The sequence below is a fragment of the Aulostomus chinensis genome, chromosome 17 (assembly GCF_037954235.1).
Source record: "Aulostomus chinensis isolate RoL2024-O1b breed Wild chromosome 17, RoL_Achi_v1.0, whole genome shotgun sequence".
Classification (NCBI taxonomy): Eukaryota; Metazoa; Chordata; class Actinopteri; order Syngnathiformes; family Aulostomidae; genus Aulostomus; species Aulostomus chinensis.
In genome coordinates this window covers 12757189-12782180 of record NC_141336.1, presented here as the reverse complement: position 1 = coordinate 12782180, position 24992 = coordinate 12757189, and the positions used below count along the sequence as shown (strand labels likewise).

At 41.8% G+C, this 24992-nt stretch overlaps 3 protein-coding genes across 3 annotated transcripts in view; 2 read left to right on the top strand and 1 right to left on the bottom strand.

Annotated features, from left to right (window-relative positions):
- Positions 1 to 95: 95 nt before the first annotated feature.
- Positions 96 to 4734, bottom strand: LOC147246344 (uncharacterized). The gene is made up of 14 exons (XM_086182512.1): positions 4590 to 4734; positions 4067 to 4496; positions 3735 to 3891; positions 3476 to 3583; positions 3301 to 3361; positions 2837 to 3071; positions 2505 to 2661; positions 2246 to 2353; positions 2071 to 2131; positions 1607 to 1841; positions 1275 to 1431; positions 1016 to 1123; positions 841 to 901; positions 96 to 447 (listed from the first exon to the last, which is right to left on the bottom strand). The coding sequence occupies exons 1-14, from the start codon at positions 4600 to 4602 to the stop codon at positions 332 to 334; spliced, it is 2007 nt and encodes a 668-aa protein (XP_086038638.1). The 5' UTR covers positions 4603 to 4734; the 3' UTR covers positions 96 to 331.
- A 2735-nt stretch (positions 4735 to 7469) lies between these two features.
- The window catches only part of LOC147246340 (immunoglobulin lambda-1 light chain-like), a 41609-nt gene continuing 24086 nt past the window's right edge, over positions 7470 to 24992 (top strand). Inside the window, exons 1-2 of the mRNA XM_086182202.1 lie at positions 7470 to 7539; positions 7652 to 7952. Coding sequence (XP_086038328.1) covers positions 7491 to 7539; positions 7652 to 7952 — 350 coding nt within the window. The 5' untranslated portion in view covers positions 7470 to 7490. The remainder of the gene's footprint in view (positions 7540 to 7651; positions 7953 to 24992) is intronic.
- On the top strand, positions 12177 to 24386 carry slc1a8b (solute carrier family 1 member 8b). The gene is made up of 11 exons (XM_086182194.1): positions 12177 to 12510; positions 14207 to 14286; positions 15109 to 15324; positions 19056 to 19098; positions 19186 to 19399; positions 20426 to 20525; positions 21264 to 21497; positions 21599 to 21793; positions 21869 to 22003; positions 22091 to 22235; positions 23732 to 24386. Exons 1-11 carry the CDS (start codon positions 12355 to 12357, stop codon positions 23876 to 23878), a joined length of 1665 nt encoding a protein of 554 aa, XP_086038320.1. The 5' UTR covers positions 12177 to 12354; the 3' UTR covers positions 23879 to 24386.

Genomic DNA, 24992 nt, shown 5'->3' with positions numbered 1-24992 from the left:
ATCGCAGTATGTTGAATAACTTAGATGTTTGTCAACGAAAACACAGAACAAAATTCACATGTTGAGTGAAAAGTGAGCAACAGTAACAAGAACAGATTGCAAGACATAAAAAGAATCAGCTTTAATTTAAATAGGAAAAAAGATGCTGCAATCTAAAAGGGGGGCAGAATGTGACGGTGAATGAGCCGCTGTGAGGGAAGGAGCTCCATCTTCAGAGACTTCCCCTCCAGTTACATCTCCTCCAGCACTAGAGGGGGCGGGCCGACTGAAGACTCCTGACCGGGGGTCGTCCATCAACTTCTGGCACTCCACTGATGTGTGATCCCCCTCCTCATGTTCTCTCCCTTTGCTCCCTGGTCTCATTGAATAGTTGCTGCATCAAGCAGCATAGCGACACAACACCAACCAGCCACCAACTGGCCTGCTCAGCTGGTCTCAGTGAAACAGCTGCATTATCAAAAAAATACATAAACAGATCAGTCAGCTACTTTCACAACAAGATGGTACTTTTTAAAACTGCAAGCAACATTATTATCTGACTATTGAATCAAATAATTTCTGATGAAAACTTCTGATTTCTTTTGTACCTCATTGTCATTGTAACTTCGCAGAAAAATGTCTCACAGCTACGTAAATCTAAACTTCACAACAATGTCCGTGTGATTCATCTGCAACTGTATGTGACTTAAATATTACAATTTAAAAATACGCATCTTTAGAAACGTGTTTGTGTTAGGAAATTCATTGTGTTGTAAGAGTCATGATGTGGTCTTGTTGGCTGTGGTCCTGTGTGTGTTATCTGCTTTACATCACATTTCAAATGAAAGCATGTTGTCTTACTTGTAACTGGCCGACTGCTGGCAGACGTTCCCTCCATCTTTACCTTCCTCTTCTTCCTTCCCTGCATAAAAACAAACATGTCAGGCTTTCTATCAGAAATCGGCTGATAAAAGCTAAACTCTACTGACTTTCATCATCTTGAGTCTCATGATGGAACTGAACATGTGGGACTCACATAATTGTCCTTGCACGACCAATCTGGGTGCTGCAGGGTGTGGACTCTTTGCTGTTCTTCAGATTGTTTGCGGTATTTGTCCCGCTCGTCCTGGCTCAGGGACTTCCACTATGGACCCATGACAACACACCGTCAGTAAACACACAGGCTAACTACACGTGGATTTGTGGACATGCACACACAGGAAAATAAACACATTGTACTACAATGGAAGAAACGTCTGTACTGTATGGAGCTGTGAGTGAATCCTCACTCTTACCCTCCGACCCAGCACTGTAGCAACCTCAGTGTTGTCCTTGGAGTTGAGCTCAGCCTTGATATTTTGCCTCTGCTCCATCACAAACATCATGTAAGGATTGAGAGGCTTCTTAACATAAGGACGCTGGTCGTCCAGCTGGTCTCCAGCCTTCCTCTTGCTATGAGAACAAAGGAAAATGGTAAGATTGCACCAAGAGAAGGTTCTAATTCTATTTATCTAGACTGCACCTGGAATGTAATCAGCAAAACAGCTGATTGAATGTAAACACAGGCTGAATGTGATGAAAGTTTGAGTTAAGTTTGGTTAGTCAGCCAGTGACCACCATGTCTTACTTTGATTTGGAGGTGTTTGGAGGGGGAGCAGCCAAGGTGGAGGGACATCCACCATCATTCACATCTCCTCCTGCATTATGTGAAACTAATGTGGAGGCCGGGCTGATCAGAGCCTCCTGAGGCCGGGGACGAGGCTCACCCACTGGCGGCTGTGGCTCAGCTGGTGTGTGAGGCTCTCCAGCTCCTACCTGCACACACTCACTCTTGGTCCCTTTTGGTGAATCCAGTTTAGCTGCTGCAACAAAACAGAACAACACAGTTTCTGTTCTGATCTGTTTCTGTTAGTCAAAATCATTGTATTATAAGAGCCATGATTAATTCAATTAATTAATTCACTTTAATTAATTGCCCCCCACAGTGATGAATAAAGTTTTCTGAATCTGACTGATGTGGTCTTGTTGGCTGTGGTCCTGTGTGTGTTATCTGCTTTACATCACATTTCAAATGAAAGCATGTTGTCTTACTTGTAACTGGACGACTGCTGGCAGACGTTCCCTCCATCTTTACCTTCCTCTTCTTCCTTCCCTGCATAAAAACAAACATGTCAGGCTTTCTATCAGAAATCGGCTGATAAAAGCTAAACTCTACTGACTTTCATCATCTTGAGTCTCATGTTGGAACTGAACATGTGGGACTCACATAATTGTCCTTGCACGACCAATCTGGGTGCTGCAGGGTGTGGACTCTTTGCTGTTCTTCAGAGTGTTTGCGGTATTTGTCCCGCTCGTCCTGGCTCAGGGACTTCCACTATGGACCCATGACAACACACCGTCAGTAAACACACAGGCTAACTACACGTGGATTTGTGGACATGCACACACAGGAAAATAAACACATTGTACTACAATGGAAGAAACGTCTGTACTGTATGGAGCTGTGAGTGAATCCTCACTCTTACCCTCCGACCCAGCACTGTAGCAACCTCAGTGTTGTCCTTGGAGTTGAGCTCAGCCTTGATATTTTGCCTCTGCTCCATCACAAACATCATGTAAGGATTGAGAGGCTTCTTAACATAAGGACGCTGGTCGTCCAGCTGGTCTCCAGCCTTCCTCTTGCTATGAAAACAAAGGAAAACGGTAAGATTGCACCAAGAGAAGGTTCTAATTCTATTTATCTAGACTGCACCTGGAATGTAATCAGCAAAACAGCTGATTGAATGTAAACACAGGCTGAATGTGATGAAAGTTTGAGTTAAGTTTGGTTAGTCAGCCAGTGACCACCATGTCTTACTTTGATTTGGAGGTGTTTGGAGGGGGAGCAGCCAAGGTGGAGGGACATCCACCATCATTCACATCTCCTCCTGCATTATGTGAAACTAATGTGGAGGCCGGGCTGATCAGAGCCTCCTGAGGCCGGGGACGAGGCTCACCCACTGGCGGCTGTGGCTCAGCTGGTGTGTGAGGCTCTCCAGCTCCTACCTGCACACACTCACTCTTGGTCCCTTTTGGTGAATCCAGTTTAGCTGCTGCAACAAAACAGAACAACACAGTTTCTGTTCTGATCTGTTTCTGTTAGTCAAAATCATTGTATTATAAGAGCCATGATTAATTCAATTAATTAATTCACTTTAATTAATTGCCCCCCACAGTGATAAATAAAGTTTTCTGAATCTGACTGATGTGGTCTTGTTGGCTGTGGTCCTGTGTGTGTTATCTGCTTTACATCACATTTCAAATGAAAGCATGTTGTCTTACTTGTAACTGGACGACTGCTGGCAGACGTTCCCTCCATCTTTACCTTCCTCTTCTTCTTTCCCTGCATAAAAACAAACATGTCAGGCTTTCTATCAGAAATCGGCTGATAAAAGCTAAACTCTACTGACTTTCATCATCTTGAGTCTCATGTTGGAACTGAACATGTGGGACTCACATAATTGTCCTTGCACGACCAATCTGGGTGCTGCAGGGTGTGGACTCTTTGCTGTTCTTCAGATTGTTTGCGGTATTTGTCCCGCTCGTCCTGGCTCAGGGACTTCCACTATGGACCCATGACAACACACCGTCAGTAAACACACAGGCTAACTACACGTGGATTTGTGGACATGCACACACAGGAAAATAAACACATTGTATTGTAATGGAAGAAAAGTCTGTACTGTATGGAGCTGTGAGTGAATCCTCACTCTTACCCTCCGACCCAGCACTGTAGCAACCTCAGTGTTGTCCTTGGAGTTGAGCTCAGCCTTGATATTTTGCCTCTGCTCCATCACAAACATCATGTAAGGATTGAGAGGCTTCTTAACATAAGGACGCTGGTCGTCCAGCTGGTCTCCAGCCTTCCTCTTGCTATGAGAACAAAGGAAAACGGTAAGATTGCACCAAGAGAAGGTTCTAATTCTATTTATCTAGACTGCACCTGGAATGTAAACAGCAAAACAGCTGATTAAATGTAAACACAGGCTGAATGTGATGAAAGTTTGAGTTAAGTTTGGTTAGTCAGCCAGTGACCACCATGTCTTACTTTGATTTGGAGGTGTTTGGAGGGGGAGCAGCCAAGGTGGAGGGACATCCACCATCATTCACATCTCCTCTTGCATTATGTGGGGAGGCAGCCGAGATGAATGGATGTCCATCATTTTTTACATGTCCGCATTGTGACATTACCCCGTAGACGAGAATGTCCTGAGAGATGTCATCTACAAGCCTCTGTAACTTATGCAATATGGGATGCTCCGCATGTCCATCATTTCTCAGATCACTCAGGTGAACTGCCTGCTCTAAGGTATCCCCTGAGGGCAAGCAGCCATCAGCGCTTCTCTGAATTCCTGCTGGCAGCCCGAAAGTGTCTGAACTCAGCAGAGGAGGATCAACAGGTGGAGGGTTGATATAATGGTTGTGATAGTTGTGCTCCATCAAAGTCTGCTCTTGGATGGAACGGGCAGAAACTGGGTCTAGTACACACATAGAGAAAGACAGTTTTGAGACACACGACCACAGTATTCAAAAGGCTATAATAAAAGGTACAACACCATCAACAACCTTACCCTGATGCTGCATGTCCCACTTCCAAAAGAGTGAAAAAATGTCCTTTTCAGAAATAGTGTAAATAAGATTATGATCGCAGATGAAAAAGGGCTCTCACACAATAAATACCAATTTAAGTGAAGCAGAGTTCTTGTATATCAGATTTCTGAGTGTGCTAATATTGATGAACATGCTTTTGATGTCCTGGTTCTGAAGTTAATCTTTGATGTCATAATTCTAGTCACCTTCACTGTCATAATTCTAAAATCCTCTTTGATCTAAAAATTCGAAAATCCCCTTTGATCTCCAAATTCAAAAGTCATCTTTGATCTCAAAATTCAGAATCTCTTTCGAGCAGAATACCTTTGATCTGAATGGCACATTAAAAAATTCTGCGCATGCTCAGTTGAGCGATTGTGCCCCCCCCCCCCCACACACACACACAGCATGGGATACTGTAATGTCAGTGTAAAATAAACTGCTGACGTTACAAAATCTGATGCTTGCAGCTTCTTACAGGCTTTGTGCTCGCTTATCAGTTTGGATTTAAACCCTAGGTTGCACACTGTCATATATCCAGTTGCTCTTCCCACCAGTGGGCGTGGATTAGAATATGACACACTGTGCGGTCTCCATGGACCTGACCCACAAAACAGGCAGTGCACTACTAACCTCAGCGTTCTCCAAACAAATGTGACGTTTACATCCATTTTGTGGACTTCCTGTTGTATTTAGGCTGGGGGTAAAAGTTTATCTTTTGAAAGTCTTGATGAGTCGGACAAATTGATGTTGGTCCCATGTCTGTAGGACATTCTTACAGGCTGTGGTGAGCCTTTTTCGTACCTAGGTGGTGCTATTGAGCAGATGTTGGTTGAAAGCCCGTGTGTATCAAGTTCCATCAGGTTGTTTTGCATGAATTCAAACGTGTCCCTGAGTTCAGTTGGATAGCTCAGGTTCAGGTCTTAGATGAGCCCAAACAGTAAGGCACAAGCAGTGGAGACATCTTTGAGTCCATGAAGCGGCAGTACACCTTCAGCTATGATGCCAACATCTTCTAGAAGCTGATCAACAGCTGATTTTTAATCACGTAGATGCTGATGACCGATGATCCAAACCTCTCTGGGTTTCATCACTCCAAAAACAGACAAAAAGGAACAAGATAGTTCAATAAAAAGGTGTCTTGTGTTCACAAAGATACGTTTTCCCATCTGTATTACTGCTGTGTGACATGTTGAAAGCCCAAGCCACATGTATTTAGTTTGAAGCTCATGAACTGACGGTAAAACTAACAGCAAAACTTTCCAAAAATGTCCGTTTGTAAACACCGACTCATTGTCTGTTTGGTATAATCCACATCTTCTTTATCAGCCATTTGCTCAAGAAACTGTAACACTTCTGGTTCAGCTCTACTTAGCGTGGCCAGCTACTGCGTTGAACCATCGCGTATGCTCATCCATACTCAAGTGAAAGTGTTTGAGGGATACTGAGCATATGATCGGAAAACAAAGACACAGATTATACCAGACAAAGTGCTTGAGGGGTTGTAAATGTTAAGTTGCTGTTAGCTTCGGGCTGAATTTTTTGTGGCTGGCTCTTTTTGCATGAAAACGTTCTAATATGCGAAATGTCATTGGCCACCCCCACAGAGCTCTCAAATCGAAATATCCCTCATTTGAATCTCTAGCAGCCGATCATCCGTGCGGCTCTGGAGCTGCCGACGAAGTTTGTGACAGATTTAGAGCCTTTTCAGACTGCTGAAGAACTCTTCAGCAACGCTTCGTGACAAATTTGGCAAAACAACCCTTGCTACTGCCACAGATGTGTTTGTAATAAGTTGAGAGATGAGAGGTGAACAGTGGCAGGTGGACCAGCACACAGGCTGCATGTCCCCTGTATGAAAGAGAAACTTAGACCTCCAACTTCTCTCTTACCACTCATTTAATGTCTGATTATACAGATTAAACACAAGTGTTATCAAGTCAGAACTGTCGCTGCTTGGAAGGCTTCAGGGACTCCTGCTAAACATGTTGTTTTCCACAGTTCAGTAACTGTCTCACACTTGTTTCATGATCAGGTGTTAAACAGAATAATAGCTCAATTAGAGGAACTTTATTAGGAATGTGGCTTTACAAAATGTACTCACACTCACCTGTTACACCTGACAACACTATGATATGTCCTCCCTTCCCGAGGATTACAGTGTTCAAAATGTATTGAGGTACTGTAATGTAATGTATTAATGGTCATTTTTGATGTAACTGTAATAAATGAAACTGGTAAGTGTAGCTTTAGGAACCATGATTCTACCCACACTTTGATAAGTTAACCATAAATTAGATTTGTTGTGGATGTCAAAATGTGAACTGCATCAATTACATTCCAATCAGGAACATTAACATTAGGATTAAAAAAAACAAGCTAATAGGTTATATCAGAATGGGAGTCCCTCACTCCTTTTAAACTCAGGGTTGAAAGTGACTTTTAGTTACTGACTTATTCCTCTGCATATATTACATTTGCTAACGGAAGAGAAGATGTGTATGGGTTTGAAAGGCCGGGAAACAGAAATCAGGTAGGTTTAAATTTTTTTCACTCTCAAAGGGAAGGTGTGTTGTTGTGAGCCTTAACTGTCAGCAGAGGGCGCCCTACAGCTACTTATTGGTTCAAAAGTCTCAAGGGAATAGTGCAAAGACAAAATCTGCAGGCAGATGTGGAACGGAAAGTCAAGAGTGTGCTATATCAGTCAGTCCACAGGAAGAGGTGGCCCCCGTCCCTCCAGCCCTCTCAGTTTCACAAGGACAGGTGTGCCCAGATGTGTTTTGCATGACTTTGATGCTTCACTGCTCCCCAGACTTTTTAAGTTCTTCACTGCCAGCAAGTCTCAAGTGTTTTCATGAGCTGACTTTGAAAACTCTACCAGGATGAAGTTGCCAGTAACTCTGCTTGTCCTGTTGGGTTTGCTGATTCAGGGTGAGTCCTTTTTGCTGTGAATGTCCTGCAGTTGTTTCTAATCTGGTCTTCATGTATTAGAAGGCTGTGAAAACTAATTCAGGTTGATATCATCCATGATTTCACATTCCAGAGTCGTCTGCCGGGGATTTTCTGACTCAGCTGGACAAATCCAAGTCTGTCAGTCTTGGAGGGACAGTGACCATCAGCGCCACAGGGAGTTCAAATATTGGAGCTGATCTCAGTTGGTACCTTCAAAAACCTGGAGAAGCTCCTAAACTACTGATATACAGGGCATCAACTCTGTTCTCTGGAACTCCGTCTCGATTCAGTGGCACTCGATCTGGTTCTCAATACACTCTGACCATCAGTGGTGTTCAGGCTGAAGATATTGGAGAGTACTACTGTTTTGGCAACCATGGCGGTGGAAGGTTCACACAGTGAAATAGAGCTGTACAAAAACCTCCCTCAGTTCGACAGAAGTGAAAGTGCTGCAGCTGTGGAGGGCTGGTGAGGACGACGCTGGAGTGAACACACAAAAGTCACCAAGCAGAACCACAATGAACCAAAATAACTGAGACAAACTGAGAAGGGTTCTTTAGTTACAGGATCAACTTCTATATTTCAAGCTTTAAAGGAATAAACTTCAGGAGTTAATTACCCACAATAGCATGGAGCCGCATATGACTGTGACAATTCAACGTAAATAATAAAAAACCTCAGAAGTTCTCAGAAAACTCAGTCCATCAAAATCAGAATTTGGTCAGTTTTATCCTACATTCTGCAATTCAGGTGATTGATATAGAGTGTTCCTGCGCAATTATGATAAGATTATTTAAGAAAAAAAAATCCTCAATAATATGATAAAAAGACAATGACTTACAAGTCTCCTCACTTTTATTAAACAATAAGGTTAACATTCTTGGGCTTACTAATCATTTAAAAAGGAAAACAGAAAATTAAAGCTGCGAGTGGCGGTGAGCAGGCCCTCACGAGCGTTTGTTATGTCATTTGGAGAGTGCATGAAGGTGCGCCATGGTGCAAACATCACTTCCTACATCCACTCGTTGACGCTAGAGAACACACATGCTATGCTGCTGTGCATCACAATTGTCACATCAGGGTTACTTCCTGTAACCACTAAGAGGCGCTATGGATATGACTTTGACTCAGCTTAGTGATGTCTTCAGGTCGGGACTCTCGTCAATGGTCTCGCCATGACAATAAAAAAAGTTTAACAAAAAATTTCTCAGTCTAACAAATACCCTTCTCTAAATTTTGAAGGTGTTTCTGACCAAATTTGAGATGGATCTGTTTCACTCAAACAGATAAGTACATCAGTGTATTAAAAAAAGATCCCAAAAAACAGCAACAACAGTGTAATTTCATGTTGCAGTGCATCCATATTGAAGGTAATAAGCCACCATATTACAGTCTTTGTGAATCCTCACTGAAGACAACATGAATGTAGAAGTTCAGAGATAGGAGAAAGAGATCTTTCAGTCGACACGCTACTACAACACTCGTGTAGATGTTGGTTTGAAGGTACATCGAGGGACAACATGTCCAATGTCTTAACCTGCAGTTTTTGGACATAAATCCCCCTGTAAATGAGAGTGTTTCTATGGTGACACCGATCATCGGTTGGCTGTTCCACTGAGCTGTACTGGTCAAGATGTAGAAGGACACAAGAAGCTGTGTGTGTGTGTGTGTGTGTGTGTGTGTGTGTGTGTGTGTGTGTGTGTGTGTGCGCACGTGTGCGTGTGTGTGCACGTGTGCGTGTGTGTGCGTGTGTGTGTGATTCTCTCTGATGGGGGATAATGCATATCACTCTGAACCTCCTGATCTCCAGCATTAAGATGGACCAGAGGGGCGTCGCCATTGCTGAGAAAATAATCTGTTTAAATTTCGATGAAGACGCAGCGAGGGATGTCACGCGCCTGATCCATTTTGGGTTCATCTACTGAATCTGAGGATTTCTTTTTTTTTGTCTTAACTGTTCATCACTCAGTTTGAGCTGATCATGAATTCATCCAATGAAGTGATTCCTCGGCGATGGTAGTTTATAATGGAGAGCCATCAAAATGCATGGCCCTGCTACAAGCACGTAGCGTGAATCAGCCAAAAGAAACGTCCCAATTTAACATTGTTAAGATGCACATGCAGACCGAATTAGAGGAGAGCCGGATTATTGAGGAGAAGTTCATCAATGTAACAGCACCCCAAATTAACCATCTAAAACAAAATCGTGGAATTCCTGTTGGATTGAAGTCATGACACCAATAGACTTTTTTGTAGGTCTTGGTATATCACACGTGCCTGACGATTTTCATTCACATGGTGGGAAGAGGTTTTTTTTTTTTGGAAATATCATGGGAGGGCACTAGTGAGACATTTTTGCACACCTGTACATAGAACCTGCAGAATATGTGATTGAAAATGCAAACTTGCACGAGTTTTTGAGCATCTTAAGACCCTCAAAAAGGTGAATGAATGGTGAAAAGGAGGAGAATAAGAATTCCTTGGTTCCAAGAGGAAAGAGGGATCTCTCTCCGTTCGCTGCTCAAGCCCTAATAAAAAATGTTTTCTGAATGAACATTGTTTTCTGCAAAGTTTCTTCTTGACCATACATGAAATGATCGGCCCAGTGCAAATACTGAATTTCATCAATCATACTCTCATTCAAAACGTAATTATTTATCATTTTTATATATACATAGTTTTCAAAATATCTAAATATCTACTGTAGAGTAGCTGTGTCGCTGTGAGTCACACACAGTGCTCAGAAGTGTTGCAGTTTTGTTGGATGATAGATAAATTCAAAACTGTTTTGAAGAGTGTTTTTGTACCATGTGGACATACAGACCGTGGCCATTGTTCACAACAGGGATTACCTGTTATTGGATTGGTTACTGGTGATGTAGACTGACATTGTTTGACAGCAGAGATTTCTAGATCAGCAAAGACGCAGTGACGTGGATAGACTACAGAATTAACAAGGCAGGCAAACAACACGCTACAATAGATAATGTTTGCATGCTATGCTCTCCGCTGCCTCACTTGCTCCTCTGGTTGGTTTAATAACAACAATCACATTCATTCTTTTGATTAAATTACTAACATCAGACAGGGAGGATTATCCCACCCACTGGATATCTAATCTGGCTAAACTATAACAGGAATGTGCAATCTATTTAATAGGATGTTTTCCATGTTGCCATGGCTAAAGTATTCTTTTTCTTCTCCAGTAATATAATGAGTTCATGTTGATGCCAACACCTTCCAGTATGACTAAGGCTGCTTCTTCTGAGCTAACAAGGCTGCCAAATGGTGATGCTAAGGCCACCCCGTGCACGCCCTGATCCCTGGAGAGCCTAACGTCACTGCAGCACAAATGAACTCAAGTGTCAGAGCATGTCCAGGACACGGTGAACTTGTTCCTCAGGCCTCTGGCCTCGGCTAATCAGGCCTGTAAATTGCAGATGCACTTAATTACATCTAAAAAAAACAAAAAAAAGGTCTTTTTCTTTTTTTCAGTCAGTCACATCTGGCAATGTACATCTACTCACTGCAACATTTATTGATGTTATTCAGAATTTCTTGTCTCTTTTTCATCAGCGTAAGCATATTTCAATTATTGTCCAGTAATCTGGGGAACTGCATACAAAAGCTCTTCACAACCGTTGTGCGTTCTTCAATAGCGAGCCATCAGGATAATCCATGACGTTCACGCTCAACAACACACAAAGTTATTTATACAGTCTAAAACTCTGAAGTTTCTTGACTTAGCAGAATTTAAAACTGCACAAATGATGTTTAAAGCAAGGAATAAATTGTTTCCTAATGATGTACAAGAAATGTTCTTTGATAGGGAAGGGGTTTATAAGTTCAGGGGACAATTAAACTTTAAAGGTTTGCCGCATCCCCACAACCAGAAAGAGCCTCCGTACCTCCATTTATGGTGTCAAATTGTGGAATAGGTTTGGTGTGGACACAAAGGAAAGCCAAAACTTAAGACAGTTTGAGAACAAATATTAAAACATCATCTTGACAAGGTACAATAATCTAGAAGAACCTTGCTAAATTAGAGGCAGTGTGTGTGTATATACATATTGTTTATTTTTATAATATCTATCTATACTAGCTTTTTTTCTTCTATTGATATAATATATGTAGCTCAGCCTCAAATAATATATATATTTGTGTCCAGGGGTCGGTCTGGATAAGTTTGTACTTCTTCCTACCCCCTTTTGAACATGAGAAACATTATTTCCTTTTGTATTGTTCTGTTCTTTGCTTGTATTACGCTGTTTGCTTGTTTTCTTAATTTTATTGTCTACATGTTCGAAATAAAGACAATCAGTCAATAATCTACCCAAAAGATTTGACGCATGTAAGACACACACATGCCGGCAGAAGTTCACACGAGAGTTCATAGGCGCGGTTTTATGAATGGAAGGCCACGGGGGAGTCGTGATATCTCATAATGAGGTATGAATGGAATCAGTGCTGATGTCTTGTCTTGAGCTGCGCTGAGTCTGAGTGGCGGTGAAGGATCCCCTGTTAGCATGGGATAGGGATAATCCTTTTTGTGAATGCTTTACCGGGAATTAGTAAGTGAACACTTCCTCTCTCAGACTTGATGAGCTTCTCCGTGTGACATTTGCTTCAGACTCACTGGCTGTCCTTCTCGTCCCCCCCACGTCCTGCTCCTCCTCCTCCTCCTTGGATCTTGTGGAGTTCATTTCGATCTACTTCACGAGCTAGACGATTCGGACCCCTGTTGTCACTCAGGGGGGAGGGTGGGTCTGCTGGGATTCGGACTGAGCCTGAATCATGATGGAGGGGTTCAAGAAATTGTTTATGGGGAAAATCGGCAGATATGTGAAGGATTATTGCAAGAGGAATGGCCTGCTGACGCTGTCAGTCTTTGCTGTAGTGACGGGCTGTGTGCTTGGATTTCTCCTCAGGACACTCAACCTGTCAACTCAGGTATGGAGGCATTCAAAAAGTAACTTTTTTTGTTTTAAAAATTCTTCTTGGCAGTAACATAACACATGAAAGCGAATAAGGGCAGAAAATTAAGTGCGGTAGGGAAAACTGTCAACTCCAGTCAATACTTTCATCTTAGATCACATACATGCTTGCATGTAGGTGCTGCTTTGAGACATGAACCAACAGAGAAACGTCTAACATGCTCTCTTCCAGGTTTGAAACTTTTTTTTTCCCTTTTAAAAAAAAAAATTACAGTCCAAATTTCGCAGTCTGGCATCATTTGTGTAATTTTCACCGTAGATGAAGCAGGCAACTCTTTAAAAACAGATCAGCCAAACCCCCGAATAAAATACACACATAAACACGACTCCGAATAAATGATTCTGTCCCCTCACACGGAGTGTAGTTTAATGTAGTACCAGTTTCCTAATGGGACCGTGTCTGAAGATAACATGTGGTGTGTATTGTATTGTGCTCAGAAGTCGCTTGTATGAGTATTCCTCTGCAATGCTCTGAATTTGTGTGATTAAAAAGAGCTTCAAATTTATATATTCATTATATATTCATTCTGTGTGATAGCTCATTGTTTTTGTCGAATGTTGAAGATACACTGTAGTCCTGCAATGTTTCCATTTCTGTTCAAAAGTATTTCCTCTGAGATTTTACTGTAGTATTCCCTCGAAGTGGTTTGTGTATTCATTTAATTCATACCTCCTGCTGTGAATACTGGGTAGCGGTAACCTTGTTGTCCGACAGCAGAGTTCGACATGTCACGGCAGGTAAACACAGGCCTATAATTAATGTTCTTAATTACTTTTGCCGAGTAGCTAATGTGATCACTGGGGTCAGTCAGTCCATCCGTCCGTCCGTCTGTCTGTTACCACGTTAAAAAGCTGAGAATGGACTTTGACGGTGGGATGGCAGAACTTCGGTTGAGGTACAATTGCTTCAACTTCTGATCCAGATTCAGTACGACGGATGATGTTGTCCCACCTTGGTGTGTACTTGCGTAAGAGAAGACTTTGGTAAAAGCACTGAGTCGAGCCATTCCCACGAGTAAAAGTGCAGGCTTTTTAGAAAGTACAAAGCTCTCTTTTTTTTTTTCAAAACAGTTCTGTTTTTGATTTTTTTTTTTAAACACCACAAAAGCAATAAAGCTCCTTCCCCTCTAAGGGTTCTATTTTTTTCTCATGAGGGAATATGGTGGGTGTGTTCTTCAAGCTTCTTAACACTTAAGGCGACTTCTTCCTTTATGCCTTTTGGCAAGCGGACCAGCATTAATGCCACTGACGCTTGAGAGTCAACAAGTTATCTGCTCCCTTAAAACTTGACTGCTTCACTTATCGCATCTTTTGAGTCATTTTTGTTTTCTGACGTGAAAGTACGGAGCCTTTTCTGCAATGTAAGGGTGAAAGAACTGATATTTCTGTTTAAAAGAAGGCGTAAGAGTAAAAAGTTGTCGCAAATGAGTGCTCTAAAGTACGGCGACCTGAAAACAGAGGTGTTCTATAATGTCTTCTGGGTTAAAGTCCCGTATAACTCATGCAATTAGATGATGCATTAATGCTTATAACCGAGCAATTTAGCAGCTCTGAGGAGGATTTTAACACCTACGTATGTGAAGTAAATAAACTGGAGGACCATCCGTCTGATTTATAAAGTGAGGAATCCCTTTTGTTTCTGTCTCACACAGGCCAAGATCTACTTCTCCTTCCCTGGAGAGCTGCTGATGAGGATGTTAAAGATGCTGATTCTGCCTCTCATCACCTCCAGGTATGGAACAGCCTCACCTGCTTGAGCTACAGGTCCAGTACATCCCACTAAAACCTGTTGGAACCCCCCCAGTCAATAAGAAATACATCGCTCTAATATATCAATGAAGGATTACCTCTCTAAACATCCCAAACCAAGACAGGATTATTAGCAGCTGTACAGTTATAAGCAGTTGGGTTACTAATGAGTGTAGTCAGCCACTGAATACACATTATTTTGGCAGTAAACTTATGAAATTAGTCATCACATCATTAGTATATTTAAAGAATTAAAGCCTCTGTCTTTTTATATAAATTCTTTGTAAGTTACTGATGGCTCCATGGCTCCAGCATCGATGTAACGGTTTCAATAAAACGTCCCGAGGTGAAGCCAGTGAAAGGTCTTTTCTACATGCTGTGTTTCACACAATTTAACTAAAATGTGTATTTTGTACGCATGAGAATTGGTGGATGTCCTGATGGATTATTTAGCAAACGTTAAAGCTGCAAGCAGACAAGGACAGTCGTTGCAGGTTATTCCCTCCCCTTCATCAAGTCTCTTCCTCTTTGTTTAACATCAGAAAACCTGCTACAAAAATGTGGGAGCTGCCTCAAAAAAACAAAACAAGCAAAAAAAAAAACCCACCAAAACCTCCATCTCTGAGGGATGAGACTGGTTTATTTATGTTAAACCAGTTCAGTTACACTTACATAATGACATCCATCTAATACTTGCGTTTAAATCAATAATCAATCAAGAGGACCTGAAAACGAAATAATCTGAAACAAAATGAAAACGAGATTTTCCTGTTAATGATCTTACACTTCTTGGTTTCTTCTCCAGTCTCATGTCTGGTCTCTCGGCCATGGACACTAAGGCGAGTGGTCGGCTGGGAGTCCTGACCATCACCTACTACCTGTGGACCACCTTCATCGCTGTCATCGTTGGCATCGTGCTGGTGCTCATCATTCACCCCGGAACCGGCTCAGAGAAAGAGGGCCACCACTCAAGTTCAGGACCTGTGATGACCTCCGCTGATGCTCTGCTGGACCTCATCAGGTGAACCATCACACACAAGATCCAGTACCAGGGGGAGAAATGAAAAACAAACCAGCAAACTACCAAACGAACTAAGTAATAAAGAACTAAAGAAGATCCTGAGCATAGCATCTGTATTTTTCAATGAAAAAATTAAGCCAATAAAGGCGAATTTACATGAAGAAGTATCCCAAAATGACTGTGACAAAGATAAATACAAAAACGCATGCTGGATTTCAGCAAGACATCCATATTCTACGTCCAAAAACTTCTACATGCGTAAGCCTGGTTAAGATATGAATTAAGGACGCTACGCAGAAATTCCTCATGATTGAGCATAGGTGTATTTTACCATAAATGGGCTAGCTAGCATATACAACGTATCACTTATGTATCATGGCTGTTCAAAAAGATGCCATCACAAGTGCTACATCAAGAGTACAAGTATGATGAGAAATATATACTTTAAGTATCAAACAAAAGCAATGGCCGAATAGAGAGGTGGCCTTGGTGACCGCGTCGATGCAGCGTTTCTGCTTTATGAGAAGTGTCTTTCACCAAAAATCCGGGGGGGCACCAGATGATGATAAAATATATGTGTTTCATAAGTTTATCAATAAAAAGCAACTTTAATTTAAAATAGATATAAAGACATAGATATCCATAGATATATTGATATGTATAGATACTGTATATATGGATAGAGTTCAAACAACTCGTCAATGAACAAAACGCACATCAAAGTTTTACATACTTTTGACGATGGAAGAGCTGAAAATGAACGCACAGATGGAAACAATCACTTCCACATCACTCATAAAGTTCCTCCTATATGGTGATATAATTTGGGAATAAATTTGTTTCTGCGTCGCTCTGTATTTTATTGCGCTTGAGGAAGAAGAAAACGGCACACAACCAAGTCAAGTCAAGTGCCTGTCTCTATGAGAATTACTTAAAAGGACACTGCTACAACTGGATTGGCAGACATCAAACTTTTCAGTCCCATTTCAGGCGAAGTGTAGGACTGAAGTCTGAAGTGTCTCTTTTCAGATTCATGACATTTTGCTAGGATTCAAATGAGATTCTGGATGATGACAAAGGTACGAACCAATCGGCGACCGATTTCCCGATTTAGGGAATATTCTCAGATAAATGCCACACTGAAAAGTTCGCATACAACGAACAAGGGAATACATCACGGCATACACATTGGAGGGTAAATATATAAAACACCCGTCTGTTAGAGACACAATTTCATGATCTCTTAGTCAAGATGGATTCAAAAGAAAATTAGAAGGAGGAAGTAAAACAGGAAGTGATCCAAAAGACAAACACAAAGATCTGAATTAATGAGTCGATGATGACGCAAACTGGAATAGAAAATGCGTAAAAAAAAAACAAACTCGAGATGATGTGTAGCTACAGTCTGAAAAGTCTTCACATTCCAGACGGAATCACGACAAACAAGCACAGGTGAAACCTACGACAAGAAAAGTCTATGGATGACATCATCAGATATTTCAATGATGAACAGATCTCCTGGACCAGGTTTCCATGACACCCTGACATCACCAAGTGTCTTTCAGACGGATGCTTCAGGACGGAATCATTTAGTATCCTTGGATCATGGCTCAACCCAGGCCATTTGTGGTACCACAAACAAAATGTAAACTTTCATCATCACTACTTTAATTTCAGCTGAAAATGCATCGCTGCATAAAATCAGTGGTGAGATAATGTTCCAATAATGACACCATCAAACACTTCCGAAATACCTGTCTTAAATAAGAGAGACTGATTCTTTGCTTTAAAAAAGAAAACAACGCGATAACTGGCTCTTACACCCAAGTTTAAATGTAGGAGTGAATTTAAAGAATTCAGGACTCTTCAGTCTTAAGTGGCACTTTGAGGAACCGGTCCACGTTTTTTTTTTTCTAAAACCTAATGTCTGTTCTTTGATTCAACAGTAAGTATTTTCCACCCACACTTCTCTAACTAAAGGCCAGTTGTACCATGGAATGAGCTTTTAAAGAAACTCCACTCCATCTCATTAGCTGTGATTTCTAAGATGCGGATTTGCTATGTAAGACCCTCTAACACCTGAGGAAAACCAGTTGCAGGCCCATTAAATCCAGTCCAGACCTTGTCAAGTCCTTCTGCTTCACCAGACACAGGAAGCTGCCTAATCAGAAAGCCATTAAGGGATCAGCTTGATCCTGGGTGCTGACATAATAGCTTTCGCTATAAAGTTCAGTCAAACATCATGAAATCCCATGGAGACAAGTCTCATGAAAAGTGAAATCTGCATTACGATAAACCAAACAAAACGGCACTATGTTTGAATCGATTATAACATCTGATCAAATGAAATAAACCTCACATAGATGAGTGCCATAGATCTTAGCGTTGGAAGTTTTAAGTTAAGTTCTTAAATTGCCACTGAGAAAAAAACAAGCGAAGGAAATTTGAGAAATTGTTGCAGCGTCACTCCTGCGGTAGAAGGTCAGCTAAGAATAGGGACTTAATTGTAATCTTGCCCTTTCTCAGAAGCTCCTTGTGAAGTGTTACGCTGTGTGAAACAGAGCCAGCAGTCTGCTGTGTTTGTGGCCTGGCTTACCGCGAGGTCATTCATGTCAGAGATCCACTAATTCCCCTCCTCTGCAATCAGATTATTGAGAGAGCTGTGATCAACATGTGTGTGAGCCAAAGGTCAGGTTTACATCTCAGGCCTCTTACGTGTTTGACAGGTTTGCAGGCTGGGTACAGTATCACTGACGTAATACCTGATGATGTTGCTACCCTCCACCATGTGAACATGTCGAGGCCTATAATGGGTGATGTACTGTTTCGGCAGGGTGTGTTTCCTTTCAGTTCCTGTGTTAAAATGTTACTTGAGAATTTAGTGTTGCGTTCATGCGACTAGAAAGTTTACAGTAAATAATTCCCACAAATATAGTCGCCCCCTGAGAAGCTCCTCTATATCTGTCATTAGAATACATAGGAGTAGCAAAAAACCTCATAACCCATTTAAACTAAATTAAATGACGCTCAAGACTTCAGTATTTCAACTCTCAGTAACAGCACTGATGGCTAGGTAGTAAAATTTAGTTAGCCACAATGCTAACTTGCTAATTAGCTACAAAAAGCTCATGCAGCTATCGCATGATAATTAAGCTAATTTTCCATCTTGAGAAAATGATTGGCTGTTTTCATGAAATAACAAGTTACTTGTCTCGTAACTACTTATTTTGAGGAAACATCCTTTTTTTGCTTTCGAGAGATAATGAGAAGATTAAGCTGTTATCAAGAGAAAACTAGCTTAACTTAGCTCCGAGGCAATGCCACAATTAACTCATGAGCTCAAAGAGAAGGAACTCCCATGATAAAGCATTTTCAAAATGATCAGCTTTTGACTTCAATCAAAATTGATTTATAAAGCGCTTTTCATACGTACATGTAACTCAAAGTGCTTTACATAGACAAATAAGAACATTCCCCCAAACCCACAACCACCCCACAGTTCATACACACACACACACACACACACACACACATACACACACACACACATGCATGCACTGTTTCACTCATACACAAACATGCACATATACACTCATTAAAATACATGAAAATACAAACACCAAATTGCCTAATTTGCTATTTTTCTGCTTTGGAAAACAACTCTTACGGCCATAAGCTGAGTTATAGAGGTATTGAACCACAATACAATTTTTATTTTTTCTCCTTTACAGGAACATGATCCCTTCAAATCTAATTGAAGCAACCTTTCAACAGGTGAGTCAACAAAATCAAGAATCTCACGATGGATAAATTCAGTATTTAATCTCATATTAATCCTCCTCTGTCCTTTGTCCTTTCCAGTACCGAACAGACCTGTTGCCTATTGTGCAGAACTCCAATGTTAAAGAGTCACAGGTTAACTATGTATACGTCATGCCCGACTACCACAACCCTCAGCTCGGCCACCCGGTCTTCCTGGAGATCACCCCTGCACCTGACATCAAGTACAAGATCGTCCCCAGCACCAGCAAAGGCATGAACGTCTTGGGGATCGTCATCTTCTCTGCCACCATGGGTGAGAAATTCAGATCATCAGGAAATGCGAAATTGGGCCGATAAAAATGTGAAAACGGTGGTAATAATGAAAAGTTATGTTTCTTTACAACCTGGGTCCTATGAACTGATAGGCTTGGGTTTAAATTGCAGAGGAGGACCACGGTTATTGGATCTGAAAACAAAAACAAAAAACAAAACAGCAGCATGGCTGCCGCTTACGGGACAACTGTCCACGTCAAAGTCCTTCCAATTTTGTTTTTCCACCGACATATTTTCATTATCAGTTTCTTAAGTGACCGATTACCCTGTTTACCCTCCAGTTTACCCTCTTTACTAACTTCACAAGAAGTGATACCCAGAGTTGGAAAGAGAACCCCGGAAAGAAAACCTTTAATGTTTGGGCTTCAATCAAAGCAATCAAAAATTATTCTCTTTATTAATTCTATACAGATATGGAACATCTAACGCTTCAGCCTATGCTTATCAAGCCTATTTTAGTAGACGGGTTATATTTATGTACATGTCATGTCCTGTCCACAATTTAGAAATATTCACAACCACCCAGTACAGTTAGGCATTAGTCTACTGGTTCCCAGTTTACAGGTTTTAACCAAATAATACTGAGGAGCCCCAACATGATTAATGTTTGTAGTCGAATCCAGAGGGGAAATGTGTCTTTTTTTGGGGGGGGCGGTGGATTTGCGAACAACCCGGACGTCCTTCATCTGATTTTTTTTAAAACAAATTTAATCCCCCCCAAAAAAGCAAGTATCTAAAAATTTCACTTCGGTTCATGAACTTTCCATCAATATTTTTAACAGCTGACGTGGTAACCAACAGGCCCTTCACATGAATTTAAGCTGCTGTATGTCAAAGGGGCCGCTGTGAAAAGGGACGATCATTCTTCTGCTTAAATCTGATCCATAAAGCCTGGGTGTATAATTTTATTGCTTTAAGCAAATAAAGTCACGAGGTCTAACTAATAAACCTCTTATGAGGGGTACCTGATGTTAACACGCGTGTGCGATGTGCTGTACGTTCTCAGGTCTGCTGCTGGGGAAGATGGGAGAACGTGGAGCACCGCTGGTCAATGTGTGCCAGTGCATCAACGAGTGCGTCATGAAGATCATTAACGCAGCGATGTGGTGAGGCCTCACACAAACACACTTTCAAAAAAAAACCCTGTTACGCACAAACATCCTAAGAAAGACAGAGCGCAGCCAGATTATCGCTAAAAATACACCTCACACAGCAGCTCAGCGGCATCTGAGGTGTCCTCCCTCCGTCTGATGGGAGCTGATTACAGCAGGAGGACGACTCTTGGATTACACAAGTGTAAGTGAAGCAAGGAGGCTTTCGTGAGATTACATGTGGCCGGGGTAGAACGTGGACGGAGCAACGCCTTCATTTGGAAACCGAAACATTACACCTGTGCTATGTGATGTGTTCTTCTTACGTTGCTTCCTATGGTGACGGCATTCCACAGAAGTAGTTTTTGGCAGGTTGTACCTTTGCAGATGTAATGTTGAACACTGGTTTTGAAATTTCATTTGCTTGCATTTGTTAGAAAATTGCATAATTTTTTAAAAACGGGACCACAGTAATACTTGGAAAAACGTATTCTGTTTGTATTGCATTTTAATATTCAGATTTGAATTTGATGAGGCCGGCACACAGCAGGGTCTAAGAATGAAATTACGTATTTCAAGTTTGTTTCTTTAATAACGCACACGTATGGGGACAATTTAAATGCGATTATGCAATTACACTTTAAAATTTACCCCCCCCCCCCATGGAGATTCCATGCATGTTTGTGAATAACAGCAATCACACAATAATGAGCATGACTAGGATGCCAAACAGATCCTCTCTCTTCCGTGCAGGTACTTCCCCTTCGGAATCGTGTTCTTGGTGGCAGGGAAGATCCTGGATATGCATGACCCCGCCCACCTGGGAGAGAAGCTGGGCATGTACTTCATCACCGTGCTGTCCGGTCTCTTTGTGCATGGCCTCATCTTGCTGCCGCTCTTCTACTTCTTCTTCACACGCAAGAACCCCTTCCCTTTTATCAGGGGGCTGCTGCAGGCTCTTGTCATTGCACTGGCCACCTCATCCAGGTGAGACGGAAGGTTTTTGTCCTTGCTGGTTACTGTAGCACTTCAGCAGGCTGATAACGGAGTCACCTATCCTCACCCTCATCGCCGTCCTTTCCCTACAGCTCTGCTACTTTACCCATCACAATGAAGTGTCTGCTGGAGAACTGCGGAGTAGACCGGCAGATAGCTCGCTTTGTGCTGCCGGTGGGAGCAACCATTAACATGGATGGCACAGCCCTGTACGAGGCAGTGGCGGCCATCTTTATTGCTCAGGTCAATGAGTATGACTTGGACTTTGGTCAGCTGGTTACTATCAGGTGAATTTACACTCAGTCACTCTCATACTTGATGACAACATGACACCTCTAACATCTTGGTTCTTTTCTCATCAGTATAACAGCAACAGCAGCAAGCATCGGTGCGGCTGGAATACCTCAAGCGGGTCTGGTTACCATGGTGATTGTCTTGACCTCTGTGGGGTTACCACCGGCTGACATCTCCCTAATCGTTGCCATTGACTGGGTTCTGTGAGTATTTCTTTTTTCATACAAGGCATCAAGACTGTTTTCTGTGGGGCCGCTGTGTTATTTTTTCCTCCTCCGTTTGATTCTCAGCGATCGCTTCCGAACGATGATCAATGTCCTCGGAGATGCCTTGGCCGCTGGGATTATGGCTCATATATGTAAGAAAGACTTTGAGAAGGCTGCTGCTGGTGCCGTCAACACCACCACTTCCAATAACGGATGTGGCACCAAACGAGTAAGTAGGATGAGTCCACTACGTTCCCTCATAAGTCATAATACACGTACGACTGGAGAAGTTATTTATAGGCTCTAACAACTACAAAAAAATTCCTGCATTTTGAATGCTTTGATGTCTGATGTTAAAGAAACAATGCAGATTTTATCTCAACTCTTACAAAGAGGGCCAGTGTTTCGAGGGTTTACAGAATAGCCAACAGACATCTGGTCCGTGACATCCTTGTTCCGTCCACTGCTCGGTGTTTACAGTCCAAAACTACAGACGTTTGCACGAAGTTGAAAGATGACGAATGTTGTTTCAAAAGTAGTCAGTGCAAACTCAATTAACAGTTTAAAACCACAACGGTGGCTTGTTTAATTGTCAAACTACAACCATTTTACAGAATTTGCATTTCAGCCACCATGTTCCATCTTTTTTGCGCTCAACGCAGACTGTTATCACGGACGCCACCCAAACACACGATTGGTCAAAGCCACGCAAACGAAGAACGCAAACCAGAAGCGTCGTTGCCCCAACATCTTCTCCCTCACTTCCAGATTCTATATCTGGATGCAGGATCTGTTGATAGAGATGAATATGGGCCTGGTGTCTGGGTCGCCTTTGGCACTTACAGCTCTGGAGACTGTTCCATAAACTAGACGTGGCCCAAATGTAATGAACTCTCTACATCTGAGTCAGCAACTTCATTCAAGCCCCAATATGAGAACTGAAGAGGATAGGACCTATCAAAGTCCTACTTCAGACCAAAATACACACTTTGTATGAAATGTAAGACTTATTTAGTGCTTAAAAATGTCAAAGGGAGACATTTTAAGCACTAAAATGAACCTTGATATTCAACCACAGTGGCAACGCTTCATCACCCTGACAAAGTGCTCAACACCGCCGAACTGATAGATCTGATCAGGTTCTCTCGGACCAGATTTTTCCTTTTCGATATCCAGAGAAAAAAAACAACAACTTGTGACATGTACAGCTTCTGTAGAGGATCGGAGAAATTTGCTGCACTTAAAACGGAAGCTGTCGCAACTTTCAGCAAAGCTTTCTGCTCTGCTGTGTCAGACATTTGTTCCTTCACATTTAAGTTTTTTCCCCCAATATTATTCTTGTGTTAATTACTCCGACCGCATCGATCATCGGTAGTTTGCTTCGTTTGTGTGAGGGGAGCGGTGCGTTCAACACCTACACGGTTTCCGGATGTTATTTAAGACCTAATGACGTCATCTGATTTTCAGAGAGAATATTCTAATTGTCCTAATAGAAGATACATCACTTCTATGTTAAATATTATCCAAATTCACATTTAGTAAAACAGGATGGAGGAAACTGTACTGCGAATCACACTGGAATTTTGTTTTTCATGGTCAAGGCCCTTAACCTGCAGTGATTTAAATGTAGAAATACACCCAAACGTTCCCCGACTGTGACCTCTGAGATTTAGTTTCACTAACTGTCGGCGACCTTCTCCCCCCCCCCCCCCCCCCCCCCAACAGAGAGACACCGTAATCTCCGTTGGTAACCAGAGCGTGGCACTGTCTGATGCTCCTCTCATCGCTCACCGCTGCGATTACGTGTTTGAGGTGGATGGCGACAACGTCTTGGAGAGACCTATGGCCTCTTACAACCTCTGCCAAGTCTGAGACAGCTTTACAGGATGAACCGCAACCAGGGAGAGGAGGGGAAGCTCCCTCCTGACGCACGTGGATTCACCTGTCAGCATCAAAAGGGGGACATCAGAGACTTAAAGGGATTGTGTCTGTGCCATGCTGAAACAGAAACCTTCATACTTGATAATATTGCACCGGATGGCCGAAATGAATTAAGCATGTAAATTTCAAATAGACACACGACTGTCCAGAGGCGTCTTCTTTGTTGTTGTTGTTGTTGTTGTTAGATGTTCAGCACAGGCCCGTCCAGGTCTAGACACCAGTCAAGGATTTCAGTTGCCTTAATATGATCTCAGTTTGGATGACAGGACTGAGAGAGTATAGCGATGGACAAGCAGGATTGTATTATTGCTGAAGTGAAGGCATTTATAGAAAACATATTAAAGCAACATTATTAACCCTATTTACATTGTCCTAGCGGACAGAAGTCGCTACATCATTTTTATACTTGTGCTCTCAACTTTGTTTTTTGTTCTTTTTTTTAATAAAACAATTTGGTGCACTCAAAAGTCGACAAGTGTTTTTTTTTTAATATTTTAGATCTAACACAGAAAAAAATGCTGTGGGGTCTGATTTAGCGCATCTACCAAGGAGAGGAGAGAGCGCTGAAAACGAAGGTGATCAGTCGATCCCTTGAAGGTGTCTGACCCATGAAAGTACGAGTTTTGAGCTTTTTTTTCTTTTAAACGTGGTTTCTCAGTGGAAGATTTCTATAGTGGCAGGACTGAGTTTTCAACAGGTTTGTAACTACAAGAGATGACCTACATGATTTTTTTGGGGGGCCAAAAACTACCTTCTATGTTATGTATGAAATAATTTTGAGACTGCTATTCTCAGTCATGCTGACACTCGAATAAAAATATATAGGAAATAATGTCAAGCCTTAACCCTCGAACACTAACGCTGACATTAGTAACACCATCACGAACGTTGAGTATGTTTTACCCGATACAATACTAATAAAATATAGTTTTTATCACAATATAGCGAAGTACAACACTGTATGCCAAATTGAAGTACTCTTCTTAAATTTCCCAGTATTCAGTGTCACATGAAATGAGAAAAAGGCAGCATGAAGGACCCGACG